General features: G+C 42.1%; 1 protein-coding gene across 15 annotated transcripts in view; it reads right to left on the bottom strand.

Annotated features, from left to right (window-relative positions):
- NPAS2 (neuronal PAS domain protein 2) overlaps positions 1 to 16,408 on the bottom strand; it is a 173,975-nt gene that overhangs the window by 66,773 nt on the left and 90,794 nt on the right. For all 15 annotated transcript variants that reach the window (XM_035271767.3, XM_035271763.3, XM_035271764.3 and 12 more), the window contains one exon: positions 2,647 to 2,795. In XM_035271767.3, the coding sequence (XP_035127658.3) occupies positions 2,647 to 2,795 (149 nt within the window). The remainder of the gene's footprint in view (positions 1 to 2,646; positions 2,796 to 16,408) is intronic.

Here is a 16,408-nt window from a genome sequence, read left to right as displayed (position 1 = left end):
TTAAATTATCAGGGCAATCAAATACAGCTGTAACACTTCATTCCAATCCTGCTTGATTGGTCTTCCCTGACTTTTAACAAAAGCAATTAACATGTTCTTTACTCTCTCCTGGGAAGCCTTGGGGAAAAAATGAGGATATATCATTACTGTCACATTGTTAATAGGTATATATGATAATCAAAGAAATAATAAAAGGCTAAGAAGTATAATAAAACTTTCTGATGTCCCAGCCGCGTCCTCTTTTATGAAGTCATCTTGTCTAGGAAAATGTTCAGTGGAAGAGGCACATCACTGCATGCACGGAAGAACTGTAATTATTTCCTCACTAATTCTGACATTTCTGACTTATTATGTTTGGTGTCATGATTAAAGAAAAAATAATTCTGCTCTTCCTGCTTGCTAATAGGTTTTGAGCCCTCTTAACTATTCTGTGACTTTTTGTAACAACCTGGGTGACTGGCAGGGTAGGTGTAATCAGTACTAACAGGTAAAAGGGTTTGAAGGAGAGGAAAAGGGAGAGAGAATGATTTGAGAAAGACCTGAGTTCAAGGATGGGTTCAAGTGGCATATGCAGGTGATCATGTGATGGAATACTATATATGAATGAAAGGGAACTAGCAATAGCACTGGAAGAATAGGAGAAATCACATAAACATCACATGCTAATTCATGATTCCATCTGAGTAAGTTCCCACCAGGCAAAACCAACCTATGGGGTTAAAAGTCAGCACAGAGGGTCCTTCTTTTGGGAAAGCAGAGGGAGACAGGAAGGGACTTCTATTTCTTGACTTGGGTCATTGGTTCCTGGCTGTGTCTGCTTTGTGATAATTAATTCAACTGTAGAGTTATGATTTATATATTCTCTGTATGTGTTACTTTTATAAAGTATGACAAAGATAGAAAAAGAATGGAGTGCCAGGATAACTGGAAATCCACATGCAAAAGGATGAATTTTCACTGCCTACCTTACGACATCTACAAAAATGAACATGAAATGGACCAAATATCTATGCTTGACCTACAGTTTAAAATTATAAACCTCTTAGAAGAAAACAAAGATATACGTCTTCATTACCTTAGATTAGGCAATGGTTTCTTAGACAGAATGCCTCAAGCACAAGCAATCAAAATAAAAAAATAAATTGATCATTAACTGATTAAAACTTAAAACCTCTGTGTGTCAAAGAATATCACCTGAGAAGTAAAAAGACAATCCACAGAATGGGGGAAGATATTTTCAAATTCTATACCAGTTAAGGGTCTAGTATCCAGAATGTATGGAGACCTCTTTTCACTCAAGAATTAAAAGATAAATAATTTAAAAACGGGCCATGGATTTGGACATTTCTCCAAAGAAGATATGCAAATGGCTAATAAGTACATGAAAAGGTCATGAAAAGGAAAACATCATTAGTCATCAGGGAAATGCAAATCAAAGTCATATGAGACATCGCTTCATACTCACTAGGGAGATGATATTAATAATAGTCATAATAAAAAAAAAGACAGTAACAAGTACTGGCAAGGATGTGGAGAAATTGGAACCCTCATACATTGCTGCTGGAATGTAACTTGGTACAAGTTGCACCTTGGAAAACAGTTTGGCAGTTCCTCAAAAAGTTAAACACTACCATTTAATGCAGCAATTCTCCTCCTAGGAATACAAGCAAGATAAGTGAAAACATGTATCAACTCAAAAATGGGTATATGAATGTTCACAGCAGCATCATTCTTAACATCCAAAAATTGCAAACAGCCCAAATATCCAACAACTGATGAAAGGATAATCAAAATATGGTATTAGTATTAATATATCCATACAATGGAATGTTGTTGGTCCATAAAATGGAATAAAGTACTGGCACATGCTAAAACACAGATGCTAAGTGAAAGAAGCCAGATACAAAAGACCACATACCATATGATTCTATTTGTATAAAATGCCTAGAATAGGGGAGTTCATAGAGACAGAAAATAGATTAGTGCTTGCCAGGACCTGGAGGGAGGGGGAAGAATGAGAAATGATCACTAATGGATACAGGGTTTCTTTTTTAGCATGATGAAATTAGATAGTGGTGATGGTTACATCACCTTGTGAATATTCTAAAGGCCACTGCAGTCTATACTTTAAAATGGTGAATTTTATGGTATGGAAATTATATCTCAATAAAAACACAATGAATGTGACATTAAGAAAATAAATTCTTTTCAATGTATTTTCATGATGTAGCTCAAAAGACCAAAGGGTTTGGGGGCAGTGGCAGAGAGGGAGGAAAAGGCCCATACAGTGTGATCCTACAGGAAGGAAGTACTTGGCCACTGTTTCTGTTCAGCATTGAATAAAAGACACTTGGTCCAGGGAGTTTTGATCAAGACCTTGTCACTGTGAATGCCATGCAGCTTCAGCTGGGTGCTACCTGTGAGGTTGTTCTAGATTCTCTCGTCTGGCTTACAATGCAATTGAGAAGCATGTGTCCTCTCCCCACCTAGCCAGAGAGGGGCTGATAGAGGGTTGAGTGCCTTTGAAAGGGGAAGTCCTCAACCCGTAAGGCTGGGCCCAGTTGGGGAGGAAGCCCAGACTGGTGAAGTTGTCAGGACATGGACAGGGCAGGGCAGAAGAAAAACAGAGAGAAGGGTGACCTTTACCATTGTGTTTCTGCAAAAATCCGATGACCTTTTCCAACACGGTGGTTTTGTCCATTTTCCGTGTGTTGCCAGGGAGCATGGAGCTAAGCTCTTTGATGAGAACATTGAACTGGTCCCGACGCTTCTTCTCAGACTTGTTTCGAGAAGCTCTGTAAACACAAAATGAGCAGGTTACTGGAACATTCCACATCACAAAGGCTTTGTTATGAAACAGAAGCACTTTCTATTAGAGCACATTCTATTGTGATCATCTATCTTATCAAAAAACTCTCTCAGGAAGGTCACACTGGAGACATTTCCGGGGAAGGGCAATAGAAAATGTTTTGCTAGACTCTTGGCCACAAAGATAGACAGCAGTAACAACCAGTAAGTTCTGACTCAGACTCAAGATCTTACACAGATTAGCTCTCAGGCCGATGCTGCTCATTTGGACTTCATGGAGCTGTAGCTTTGAGAGAGCAAAGGACACGTTGTGGACTGAGATGGCTGTGCTGGGAGAGCCCTTCCTAAGACTCAAACCAGGTACCCTCCAATCCTGATCACCCAGCCTGGTTCCAGGGCCATAAGGGGGCCAGGTATCTCGTATGCCACCAGGGCATATGTCCTGGCCCCTGCTCCAAAGAGCTTAACGCCCTTTTGGGGGAAGCAAGACATGTCCTGCCCACAACAGCCAGGGCGGATGTATGATGGGTACTGCACATAGCTGTCAAGCTGCTGAGAGCAGCTGAACCCTTTTAAAAATGACATGGAGGACACTTAAATGCATATTACTAAGTTAAAGAAGCCAGTCTGAAAAAGCTGAACACCGTATGAGAGCAAGAATATGACATCCTGGAGAATGAAAAACTACAAAGACAGCATAAAGATTGGTGGTTGCCAGGGGTTAGGGAGGGATGAACAGTTGGAGCACAGGGGATTTGTAGGGCAGTGAAGCCACTCTGTATGATACCATAACGGTGGATGAGTGTCATCACACATTTGTCTAGACTTGGAGAATGTACAACATTAGGAGTGTGCCCTGATGTTAACTCTGTACTCTGGGTGGTAACAATATATCAAGTTCATCAGCTGTAACTGATCACCACTCTTGTGGGGGATGGTGATAATGGGGGAGGCTGAGTATGTCTAGGGAGAGCCTGGTGGATATGAGAACACTCTGGATCTTTTACTCAATTTGTCTGTGAGCCTAAAACTACTCCAAAAAGTAAAGTCTATTTTAAATAAGTAACACCCAGCACTGCACACCTATAGGAGAGATCAAAGCAAAGCTGCTTGGTTTGAAGGAAGGGGCCTCCCCTCAGCCACCCAAACACCTCTGAGGACCCTGAGATCCTCGGGAACTTGAGTAGGGAATTGTGACTCTCAGTGCTGCTGCAATTAACAACCAACAAGGAACACGTGATGCAGAAAGCCCTCCTGAGAAGCCCAGAAGCAGTGCTGCTTGAGGGGTCTCCATATTCAATGACATGCCACAGGTCCTTCATCAACAATCCACGTATTTGAAGGTGATCCATGGCTGAGACAGCTGGCTCACTCCTCCCCAATTTACTGAAGACTTATTCCAGAAGTCAGCTCTCTGAGACAGAACAGGGGCCCCAGAGGCCAGGCCCATAAAACACTGCTGGCTTGTCCAGGCACCTGGGGCTGGTGGCCATAATTCCTAGGGGAGCAAATCATTTAAGAGAAGGCTCTTGGCCAATGTGTGGTCAGGACAGAGGATGCTGCTGGATACTGATTCATCTCCCTTGGAGCAGGTATCAGTATCTATAGGTAACTATCAATAAAGACCCTGCTTCTCTAAACAGTCCTAGGACACAAAAGAACACATTTCTAAAACCCTTTCCCTAGACACCATGAGGACAGCAACCACTCAGATCGCCTCTGCCTAACTGCACACAACCTCCCTCTATTTCAACACGCATGTTCACACCCATCTCAAACCGGTCCTAGCTCAGTTTAGGCTGTTTCCTGATAATATCTGGGCAATTCTTTAAAGCTCAGCTAATGTGTGTGGTCACTGCCCTTTACCTAGGGGTCTCTTCCTGCCTCTCCCCCTCTCCCCTCCTCCGTCTGTTGTTGGATTTTGGATTAAGGGATTTCTACAAAGGCCCTGTCCCTCACCGAGATGCTCTCTTTACCTGAGCTCTCCCTCATCACACACTAGCTGCAGGTGTGGTGGCAAGATGTTGAGGAGTCTTGTTGCTAGTCCAGGCTAAAAGGCACCATGTTCAAACACACAGGAGGGAAGAAAGAAACCCTTTAACTTTCTGAGTGAGTGCCTATGCATTATAAATAATTTTTTGGCCTAGATTTTAAAGAGTGACATGCAACCCCCTTAGCCAAAAAAAGCTCTGTTCCTGTCCTAGTTTGCCCATTATAAATTATTTGTGAGCCAACAGCACCCAGCTCATTACTGCTCTGTTCTCTTCTTCAATGGGTGTGATGACGAACAACATGGCCTGGCAGCAATTGCGACGAAGGCTCCTATCGTTAGTGACAGAAACACAAGCTTGTTTCCATCCACCTCCGGCTGGGATGCACTGTGGTGCCCACTGGAAACTGGTCGGTGTCAGCTGGTTCTGCTGCTCTCAGGCAAGAGAAAGCAAAGCAGCCTAGAATGACCTTTCCAAAAAGAAGGTCCTCTCAGCAGGCCCTGAGACCACCACACACAGGCACTGGGATGGCAGGTTTTGAAAGACACCCCAACAGTCAGGCTTTGAGGGTTTTTTTTGTTTTTGAGATAGAGTCTCACTCTGTCACCCAGGCTGGTGGGCAGTGCCATGATCTCAGCTCACTGCAACTTCTGCCTCCCAGATTCAAGCAATTCTCCTGCCTCAGCCTCTCCAGTAGCTGGGATTACAGATGCCTGCCACCACACCTGGCTAATTTTTGTATTTTTAGTAGAGACAGGGCTTTACCATGTTGACCAGGCTGGTCTCAAACTCCTGACCTCAGGTGATCCACCCAACTCAGCCTCCAAAAATGTTGGGATTACAGGCATGAGCCACCATGCCTGCCCAGGCTTTAGGATTTTAAGGTATTTTTTTTAACATTCAATAAAATTCATCCACTTTAAGTGCATAGTTTGGTATATTAATTGGGTAACTACTACCAAAATCAAGATACACAATAGTTCCCTCATTCTAAAGAGGTTTCTCTCGTGTCTTTGTGATTGATCTGCCCACCCACAGCCACAGCCACAGGCAACCACTGATCTGCTGTTAGTGTAGTTTCACCTGGTCTAGAGTTTGACAGACCTGGAATCAGAGTATAGAGTATTTGACTTTCATTTAGCATGACATTTTTGAGATGCCTCCATATTGCTGCACATATTAACATCCTATTCTCTTTTCCTGCTGACTAGTATTCCTGTGTATGAACATGTAACAACATTTGGTTCATTTCCAGTTCAGGGGAAATAAGAATAACGTTGTTCTGAATACTCATGTACAGATCTTTGGGTAGACAGAGGCATTCATTTCTCCTGGGTGAATACAGAGGCATGGCACTGCTGGGTCATCTGTTATGTGTATGTTTAACCTTGTAGGACACAGCTGCACTGTCACACAAATCTGGCTATGCTTTTTGCTTTTCCACCAGCAATATATGAAAGTTCCAGATGCTGCAATCCCTGCCAACGCTTGCCAACGCTTGGTGTTGTGAGCTTTTTTTTTTTTTTTCAAGATGGAGTCTCACACTGTCACCCAGGCTGTATGTAGTGCAGTGGTAAGATCTTGGCTCACTGCAATCTCTGCCTCCTGGGTTCAAGCAATTCTCCTGTCCTCAACCTCCCGAGTAGCTAAGACTACAGGCATGCACCATCACACCCAGCTAATATTTTGGAATTTTTAGTAGAGACAGGATTTTGCCATGTTGGCCAGGATGGTCTTGATCTCCTGACCTTGTGATCCACCCCCCTCAGCCTCCCAAAGTTCTGGGACTACAGGCATGAGCCACTGCGCCTGGCCTTTTTTTTTGTTTAACTTTAGCCATTGAAATGTTATCTTATTGTGGCTTGCATTTGCATTTTTCTGGTGACTAGTAATTTAGAACATCTTCTTACATGCTTAATGGCCATTTATGTATCTTACTTTGTGAAGTGTTTGTTCAAATCTTCTGCCTATTTTCCAGTTGGGTTGCTTGTCATCTTCTTATTGAGCTTAAGAGAGACAGAGTAAAAGAGAGAGAGAGAGAAAGAGAAAGGGGGAGGGGAGAGAGAGAGAGAGAGAGAGAGAGAGAGAGACCAAGGGAGGGAGGAAGGGAAGGTACGTGTGTGTTTTAAATATACATGGACATTGATTTCTGAATGCAGGGCTCAAAAAGCCCCAAGTTATCTGTTCTGAAGCATCCATCTTTGGGAATCTTGGGGAGTTTAGGTCTGGTTACACAGGTAATATTTGCTGGGCACTTACTATGTATGTAACGGGCACCATGTTAAGAGCTTTACAACCATTCATTCCTTCAGTCTTCATGGCAACCCTTTAAGTTTCCATTCTGAGGGGAAGGAACGAGGCACTGAGAGACTGTGTAACTCACCAACTTCACAGCTGGGAAGCGGTGGCGCAGGCTGGCTCCAGTGCCCGCACTGTGAGGCCATGCACCCTCCTGCTACTTCCTACAGTTCCCTCCAAATCATTGTGACATGATCTGTTATGGACCAGTGTTTGCATTCCCTGTTGGGGAAAGATACTGCAGGAAATGAAGGGAAGACTGTGACCCTTGCTTCAGCTCCCAGGAGTGGCCTTTCCCACTGTCATGGTCACCTGTGATGTTGGGATTGCTGTTCCCCAAATATTTCCAGTTTGTCTTCTAGACAACGTAGGAAGGGGTGCTTCCCTGCCCCTTCGCTCGGCCAAGAACATGTAGGCACAAACGCCATGTGTTGGTTCCCAGGGAGAAGCATGAAAAGTCGGTGCAAAATCTGCCTCATTCCTTTTTCCATTCACCTCCCCTTGGCAATGGGAGGTGAAGCCTCTCTCAGTCTGGGTCCTTGGGTGAGGACACTTTAAAGCAAAGGCCTGGCAGCTCTATGACAGGAACATCAGCTTTACTGAGATTTGGGGATTGTGTGCCACACAGCACAACCTAACCTATCTTGATACACATAGTAGGGGATTGAGGCAGAAAGGTACCCACTGATAGAACTCAAAAATCCATTTATTAAATGCAATACAGACAGGCCTCCAGGGAAGGGCGGACAGGTTACCTCCTAGGACACTTAATAACTATACATGTTTATGGGGTACAATATGATGTTCTGATATGTATATATATACACACAACATGGAATTACTGAATTAAGCTAATTACCCTATCTGTCACTTCACTTATTTGTGGCAAGACATTTGAAATTTACTCTCCTTGCAATTTTGAAATATACAACACCATACATTATTATTAACTACAGTCACTCTGCTGTGCAATAGATCTCAAAACCTGATTCCTCCTGTCTAACTGAAGCTTTCTACCCTTTGACTAATGTCTCCCACTCCCTACCCCTTTGACAAGGTCTCTTCCACTTCCGACTTGATGGTTCTCTGGACCGGGGCAATTAGAAACAGGAAGAATATCCTTCATTGATTAGCACCTTCTGTGCACAAGGCGCTCCACCAAGTGACATGGAGGAGGCGCAAATGAGGTCTCGGCGCTCAACGAAAAGCAGCTCAGAGTCTAGAGGAAGAGATAGAACTCACTCCTCAGTGGCTGGTACAGGAGGTGCAATGTGATATTGCCCGGTGAGAAGTTCCAATGAATTACCAAGGGTGTTCACCAAGGAGGAAGCCCAGCCATGGAGCCCCCAGAGGCGAGCACATGAGGTGGGTTCAAGGGCTGCATGGTCAGGGGTGGAGAGGACAGCCCAGGGGAAAGCTGGGTGGTCAAGTTTGGCAGCAGAATTGGGCTTAAGTGGAGAAGGAAAGGATAGGGTGCGGAGGCAGTGGGAGGCCGACAGCACAGTCCTGAATGGCAGATCAAACAACCTGGCCCGAGCTTTTGGATGAGTAGGGACGGGGTAAGGAAATGAAATGGGTCAGGACCTCAGAAAAGAACAAGGAACCCAACTTAGTGGGAAGTCAGCAGAGACAGGAAGGGTCTGTGAGGCTCCTCCACCCCAAAGCGCAGCACTGCGCTGCTGCTCCCCCCACTGTGCCCCTGGTGGGGCATGTTAGGAAAGAGCCAAGCGAGGTTCAGTCCAACTTCAGAGCCTCAAAACAGTAACACTGACGATGGATGCTTTAAAACTTGTTTTCTTAAAATTAACACACAGTAAGCCTGACTTTTTCTTCAGGTGTACGGTTCTACACATTTTAGCACATGTATACATGTATGCAGCCGTCATCACCATCAAGACACAAGACAGCTCCCTACAAAGGTCTCTCATGCCCTCCACTCCCAGTAAACCCTCGCCAGCTCTGTTCTGTTCTCCACCCCTATGCTCTCTTTTCAAGAATGTCGTAAAAATATAATCCTGCACCATGTAACCTTTTGAGCCTGGCTTCTTCTACCCAGCATAATGCCTTTAAAGATTTATTCAACTTGTCAATACCATGTGCCTTCTTGCTGCGGAGCAGTTTTCTACCGTATGGGTGTTCCACAGCTGGTGTATCCATTCCCCCATTGAAGAAATTCGGGTTGTTTCCAGTTTGGGTAATTAAGAATAGAGCTGCTATACCCATTGCTGTACAGGTTTTTCAGTGAACGTGTTTTTATTTCTCTGAGGTAAAGAACCCAGGACTAGAATGTCTGAGTCGTATGGAAATTATGTTTATAAGAAACTAGCAAACTGTTTTCCAGAGTGGCCATGCCGTTCTACCTCCTTACCAGCAATGTATGAGTGATCCAGTGTTCTACAACCTGAAAGGAAATTAGTATTGTCAGCACTTTACATTTTAGCTAATCTAAGAATGTTGCAGTGGTACATTATGTCTCTAATGGCTAAGGGGAGTATCTTTTCAGTTTTTCTGACATCTGTAGACCCTCTTTGAAGAAGCATCTGCTCATACCTTTCGCCCATTTTAAAATTGGGTTGTTTATTTCATTACTATTGAGTTTTGAGAGTTCCTTGTATTTTCTGGATACAAGTCTTTTGTCAGATACGTGATTTACTAGTTTTTATCTACCTGACTATAGCGTGCCTTTTCATTCTCTTAATAGTAACTTACAGAGTGAGTTTTTAATTTTGATGAGGTCCAAGTTATCAATTTTTACTCTTATGAGTTGTACTTTTGGTGGTAGGTCTAGGAACTCTTTGTCTAACCTTGTAGACTTTCTCCTACTTTTTCTTCCTATTGTTTTACAGTTTTGTGTATTTTACATTTAGATTTATAATCTATTTTAAGTATTAATTTTTATTTCATGAATGTTAGATTTTGCCAAAGCCTTTTTCTGTATCAACTGATATAATCATGTGGTTTTTCTTTTGTAACTTCATAACATAATGGATTACACTGATTTTTGAATTCTGAATAGCTTTGAATTCCCTAGATAAGCTTTACTTGATTGTAATTTTTAAAAGATATATAGATATCATATATATCTTTTATATATAAAAGATATATACAAAATTTGTCAATACAACATTAGCAAATTACATTCAACTATATATATCTTAAAAGGTATCTTAAAAGATATATATATATATATATATATATATATAGTTGAATGTAATTTGCTAATGTTTTATTGACAAATTTTGTATCTACGTTTATGAGGAATTCTGTCCTATAGATTTCCTTTCTCATACTGTCTTTGGTCTCATAAAATAAATCAGAAAGTACTTCCTCATCTTCAACTTTCTGGGAGATTGTGCACAGAATTCGTGATATTTCTTCTTTTAATGTTTCCCAGAATTCACCAGTGAAATCATTTGGGTCTAGAGATTTCCTGTTCAGGCTTTTAACTACAAATTCAATTCTTAGTTATAGGACTCTAGGTTTTCTCTTTTAGCTTTTATGACTGTGGCAGTTGTGGTTTTTAAGTAATTGGTTCATCTCATCTAAGTGGTTGGATTTTATGTGGATCCAATTGTTCATACTATTTCCTTATGGCCTTTTGAATGTCTGAGGGATATGTAATGATAGTCCTTCTTATTCCTGCTATGGATAAATTGTGTCTTTGTCAGTCCCTCAATAGACTTATCAATTTATTATTATATATATATATATATTTTAAAATTTTGTTTATTTTTTGGGACAGAGTCTTGCTCTGTTGCCCAGGCTAGAGTGCAGTGGTGCAATCTCGGCTCACTGCAACCTCTGTCTCCTGGGTTCAAGAGATTTTCCTGCCTCAGCCTCCTGAGTAGCTGGGATTACAGGCACCCACCACCACACCCAGCTAATTTTTGTATTTTTAGTAGAGATATGGTTTCATTATCTTGGCCAGGCTGGTCTTGAACTCCTGATCTGGTGATCCACCTGCCTCAGCCTCCCAAAATGCTGGGATTACAGGCATAAGCCACTGTGCTAGGCCATTTATATATGTATTTTTTGAGATGGTGTCTCACTCTTCTCCAGGCTGGAGTGCAGTGGCACAATCTCAGCTCACTGTAACCTTCGCCTCCTGGGTTCAAGCAATTCTCCTGCCTCAGCCTCCTGAGTAGCTGGGATTACAGGTGCATGCCACCACGCCCAGCTAATTTTTATATTTTTAGTAGAGACGGGGTTTCAGCATGTTTGGTCAGGCTGGTCTCCAACTCCTGACATCATGATCTGCCTGCCTCAGCCTCCCAAAGTGCTGGGATTACAGGTGTGAGCCAGTGGGCCCAGCCTTGTATGTTCATTTTTATTCAGCTAAAATATTTTCTAATATCCTTGAGACTTTCTCTTTGACCCATGGATTACTACCAAGTTTGGTGTTTAATTTGCAAGATACGGAGATATTTTTGCTACTATCTTTCCATTTCTAATTTTTCAACTGAATTTGTTTACATTTGTTTTATGAAGCAGGGTTTGGTCTACTTTGTTAAATATTCAATATGTACTCGAAAATATGTGTATTCTGCTATTGTTGGGTGGAATGTTGTATAAATACCAATCAGATTCTGTTGGTTGATGGTCTTTTTCAGTTCTTCTATATCCTTGCTGAAGTTTACTCTACTAGTTCTGTTACTAAGAGGGGCATAGTAAAGACTCGTCTAAGTTCTTCAGGTTGTACTTCATGTACTTTGAAGCTTTGTTTTTAGGTGTACACATGTTAGGATCCTTATTTGTTCTTGGTGAATCGATCCTTTATCATTATGTAATGTCACTCTTTATTCCTGGTAAATTTCTTTGCTTTGAAGTCTATTTCATTTGATATTAATAAAACCATTCTGGCTTTTTTTTAATTAGTGTTTGTGTGGTATATCATTTTCCACAGTTTCACTTTTACCCTCTACCTGTATCATCATATTTGAGTTGAATGCCTTGTGGACAGCATATATTTAGGTTATTTAAAAAAATTATTCCAACAAAATCTGTTTTATAGTTGGCATATTTAGGCCATTTACATTTAACGCAATCACTTATATGTTTGAATTTATGTCCTCTATTTTAACATGTTTTCTGTTTGTTCATTTTTTGTTTTGGGTTATTGTTTATTTCCCCTTTCCTGCCTTCTTTTGGATTATTTAAATATTTTTTAGTATTCAGTTTTAATTTATCTATTGTTTTCTCCTCTGTATTTCTTTTGGCTTTTGCTAATAATTCTAAGGATTGTAATATACCTACCAACTTGTCTTTTCAAAGTGCACTGAGAATATTCTATCATTTCAAATGGAATCTAGGAACTTTTCTCTATATAGCCCCCTCTACCTTTCTCTCTCTTTTATGTTGCAATTGTCTTATGTACTATATATACAGACACTGAATACTCTATTAGATTATGTTGTTTTTGCCAAATATTTACCATTTCTATTATTCTTCCTTTATTCTTCATATTCCAAGTTTCTATCTAGTATTATTTCCTTTCTGCTGAAAAAACTTCCTTTAGTAACTCTCTCAGAGCAGGTCTCCTGACAGGAAGTTTCCATTCATTTGAGAATATCTTCATTTTACCTTCATTCCTGAAGTATATTTTCACTGCAGTAGAATTCTAGGTCAATTGGCTTTTTCTTTCAACATTAAAAAAATATTATACCCCTATCAGAAGGCTTCCCTGGTTTCTGATGAGAAATCCACAGTGCTACTAAAACATGTCCCGCATGGCCAGTCTTAAGACCTTGGGTGGTAATCTGTTCTGAAGTTTGGACTGAGGGTCTATGGTATGCTGCTCAAGATCAGATCCATGCAGATTCAGCTCGGGAGTGAGCCCAGGAACTCACACCCAGCTTTATAGGGTCAGTTTCCTGAGCTCCATCCTCTCGGAAATCTGCCCAATATATTCTGATTCCCAGGCTCAGGCTCCCTTTCTGTTCTGTTGGCCAGAAAGCTGGTGCTATCTATCCTCCCCTGCCTCATACTACCTATATCTACACTTTCATCTGGGGCCAAGCAGTAGGAAGGTAGAGAGCAAGGGAGAAGAAAGCAGCAGGGTTTCACCCCACCCTCTTGGAAGTGTAGCTGCTCTGTCTGGACAGAGTTTCCCTTCCCTCTGCATAAAAGGTTTCATGTGGATTCTGATTGCCACTGTTTCTCCTGCTATGCTGTTGTCAGAGGATTGCTTCTAGGATGCAAGGAAACAGAGAAGAAAGAGCAAAGAGCAGATTTAACCTTGCTCAATCTGAGCATTAGAAGACCTTGTTCCTGCTCCTTAAGCGAGTACTAGAGCTCCTGGTCCTCTGCAGTAGAATTCTGAGTCAATAGCTTCTTTTCTTTCAAGATTTAAAAAATATTATAGCCCTATCAGAAGGCTTCCCTGGTTTCTGATGAGAAATCCACGGTGCTACTAAAATATGTCCCACATGGGCAGTCTTAGACCTTGGGTGGTAATCTGTTCTGAAGTTCGGACCTGAGGGTCTATGGTATGCTGCTCAAGATCAGATTCATGCAGATTCAGCTCAGGAGTGAGCCCAGGAACTCACAACCAGCTTTATAGGGTCAGTTTCCTGAGCTCCTCCCTCTCTGGGTCTGTGGCTGCATTGAGTCTAGGCTAGGAGAGATTACAGGGGAAAAATGGGAAACTTGCAGCTTGTTTGGTAGTGCTTCCCCAATCTGCCCCCTACTATTTATTCTGCAGCGTTCTCACAATGGCTGTTTTATGCATTCTGTTCATGTTTAGCATTACAGCTGCATTCAGTGTGATGAACAGGATGGAGTAGGCTAACTCCATCTAACCAAGATCCAAAACTCTCATATGTCATATATCTTATATATATATTTTTAGAAAGTTTGTAAAAGACCCATAGGAATCAAAGGATGGGAACACAGAATATAAAAGCCACGTAGCAGGGGCTGTTAATAAGATCCTTTTGCAGGAAAGCATATGGGGTGAGCTGGACTGTAATTATAAGAGACTCTTGAAGAAACATATTTCTGGGTAGCTCTTGCAGAACAAAGAGAATGACAGATGAACTGGGCAGGCCCTTTTCCCCTTGATATTAGTGTATCACTCTGGAATGAGCTAACATTAAAAAAGCATCAAAAGGAATCCACCATTGCATATCAACATGGAGTTTTACTAACTCAATAAAACTATTGCCCTATGCTTCCCTACCCTCTGAGAGTAGATGTGCACCTCGGGAGTAGCTCTCTAGAACTCTAGAATTCCAGAGGTGGGTTGTATTTGCAGCTCAGGATTCAAGTGAGTCTACCCCATACTCTTACAAGGGGGCTGTGTTTATGGTATTTCAGGAGGGCGGAAGGAAGGAGAGTTACCCATAATGCATGGCAGGAGAGCACATGGTTCCAAGGCAAAGTGTCACGCACACACACACACACCCACCCATACCCCTTGGGTTTCTCCCACAAGTGAAATCTTGGAGGCCCTCCTCTGAGAGGATTTTATGAGACAGATGCATAGTATATACACCATACTCAATGCTTCTCTTCCTTTCTTGGTGAAGAGATGATACAGGTGTGCACACTTAGTGTGCAAGACTGGACTTCACACCCAGCTGCCCAAGAGGCATGGTTGTGGCTGGGATGGGAATCAGGTCCTTCTGAGGGGCCTGTGGCACAGAGGACGGAAGATGCTTATTTGCCATCCTGCTGGAAGAGGCCCTGTGCCAAGAATAGTTTGAACATGCAGGTGAATGTCAATGTGCACCCCTAAGTTTGTGTCCTTGGCCCTCTCTCTTCCTTAAATTCATAAGAACACCTGCATAGTGGTGCAAGTGCATTTTATACATCACCAACAGTTCTATGTTTTCCTTGGTAAAAAAATTAAAAATCATTGTATCAGACCTCCTTATCTGTGAGCTGGATCAGGAATGAGGATAAAAAGCAGTAAAAAGAAAAGAGGGGGAAAAAAGCTATCATTCCTAGCAGGCTCTTCCTTTTAATCCATTTCATCTGCAGACTGGTCTGGCCAGCAATATCTTTAGCTTATGCATCTTTAGCTTCCATTGGGGAACCATCCTAAACATCTAACAGGCTTCCCTGCTACAAGATGCATTTCCTGGTGCCACTTCCCAAGGATGCCATCTTTTAAACCAGCTCCACTAAGTCTAGTTCTGTTAACTGAGTAAATAGGACATGCTGATGGGCGAATATAGATGTTCTCTGAATCAAAGATAGTTGATCACAGGGAGCAAAAACTCATAAATTAAATGCTTTCCAATCAAGTTGGAAAGCTATGTTCAGAACTGGTGCAGGAAGCACTAGCAGGCTCCCTTGCTGCCAAGAAGAGTTGGGTATTTGAATAAGAGGTATGCCAAGAAGAGTTGGGTATTTGAATAGATATGCAGTTCTGTGAAGAATGACTTCTTGTCCTTGGAGGGTCTCTATAGTGAGGAGCTAAAGGCATTCTACGAGGCATCCTATTTTCATGTTCCCAATTGCCACCGAGAGCTGAAGAATGGTGGAGGAAACAGGACAATCCAGACAATGTGCCTTGGTTGAAATGAAATGAGCATTAGACAGGCTTCAGAAGATGTGAGTTCTCATCCTGGTTCTGCACCTAAGCCAGGAGAGAGTAAACAAGGCACTCCCAAACCCATAGGCCTCAGTTTCCTTTTAAAATATAGTGAGGACATTGATACGGTGATTTTGACACACAGCACTTAAAATTCTCTGAAGCTCTCCCATCAAAAGATGGGTTCTAATTCTCCTTCCCTTGAATATGCCCTTGGAGACTGGCTTCTACTGAACAGATAGCAGAAGCAGTGACAATGTTTGACTTCCAAAGCCAGGTACTAAGAGGAGATGGAGTTTCTCCATGACACTCACCCTTGAATGCAACCATGTGTTGTGAGGAAGCCACACCTCCATAGGAAAAGCTACTTCCAGTGGACATGCTGGTTAAAAGCCAACATCAACCACAAGATGTGGAAGTGAATGTGTCTTCAAAGGGTTCTACCCACCATATCTGAGCTACTCTGGCTGATACCACATGGAACAGAACAGGTGCTTCCTTGCCAAGCCCTAGCCTACTCAAAGATCCATGAGCAAAATGAACGCTATTACTTTAATTCCTCACATTTGGGGTGGTTTGTTACATAGCAACAGATATTTAGAATACTTAATGCCTAAACCAAAGACTCGCTGATATCTGGAATTCCTTCTAGGGGAGTTCTGGCATATCCTACCTGGGGTCACTAGTTCTACATTATAGGATGTGACAGGAACTGAAAAGGGTGTAGCACTAGGCTTCCCAAATCTGAGCTTTATAAAATGAGCAAACTGAATCT

Source organism: Callithrix jacchus, chromosome 14, assembly GCF_049354715.1.
Source record: "Callithrix jacchus isolate 240 chromosome 14, calJac240_pri, whole genome shotgun sequence".
NCBI classification, from domain to species: Eukaryota; Metazoa; Chordata; class Mammalia; order Primates; family Cebidae; genus Callithrix; species Callithrix jacchus.
The sequence above is the reverse complement of the archived record's forward strand: the minus strand, read 5'-3'. Positions and strand labels throughout refer to the sequence as shown.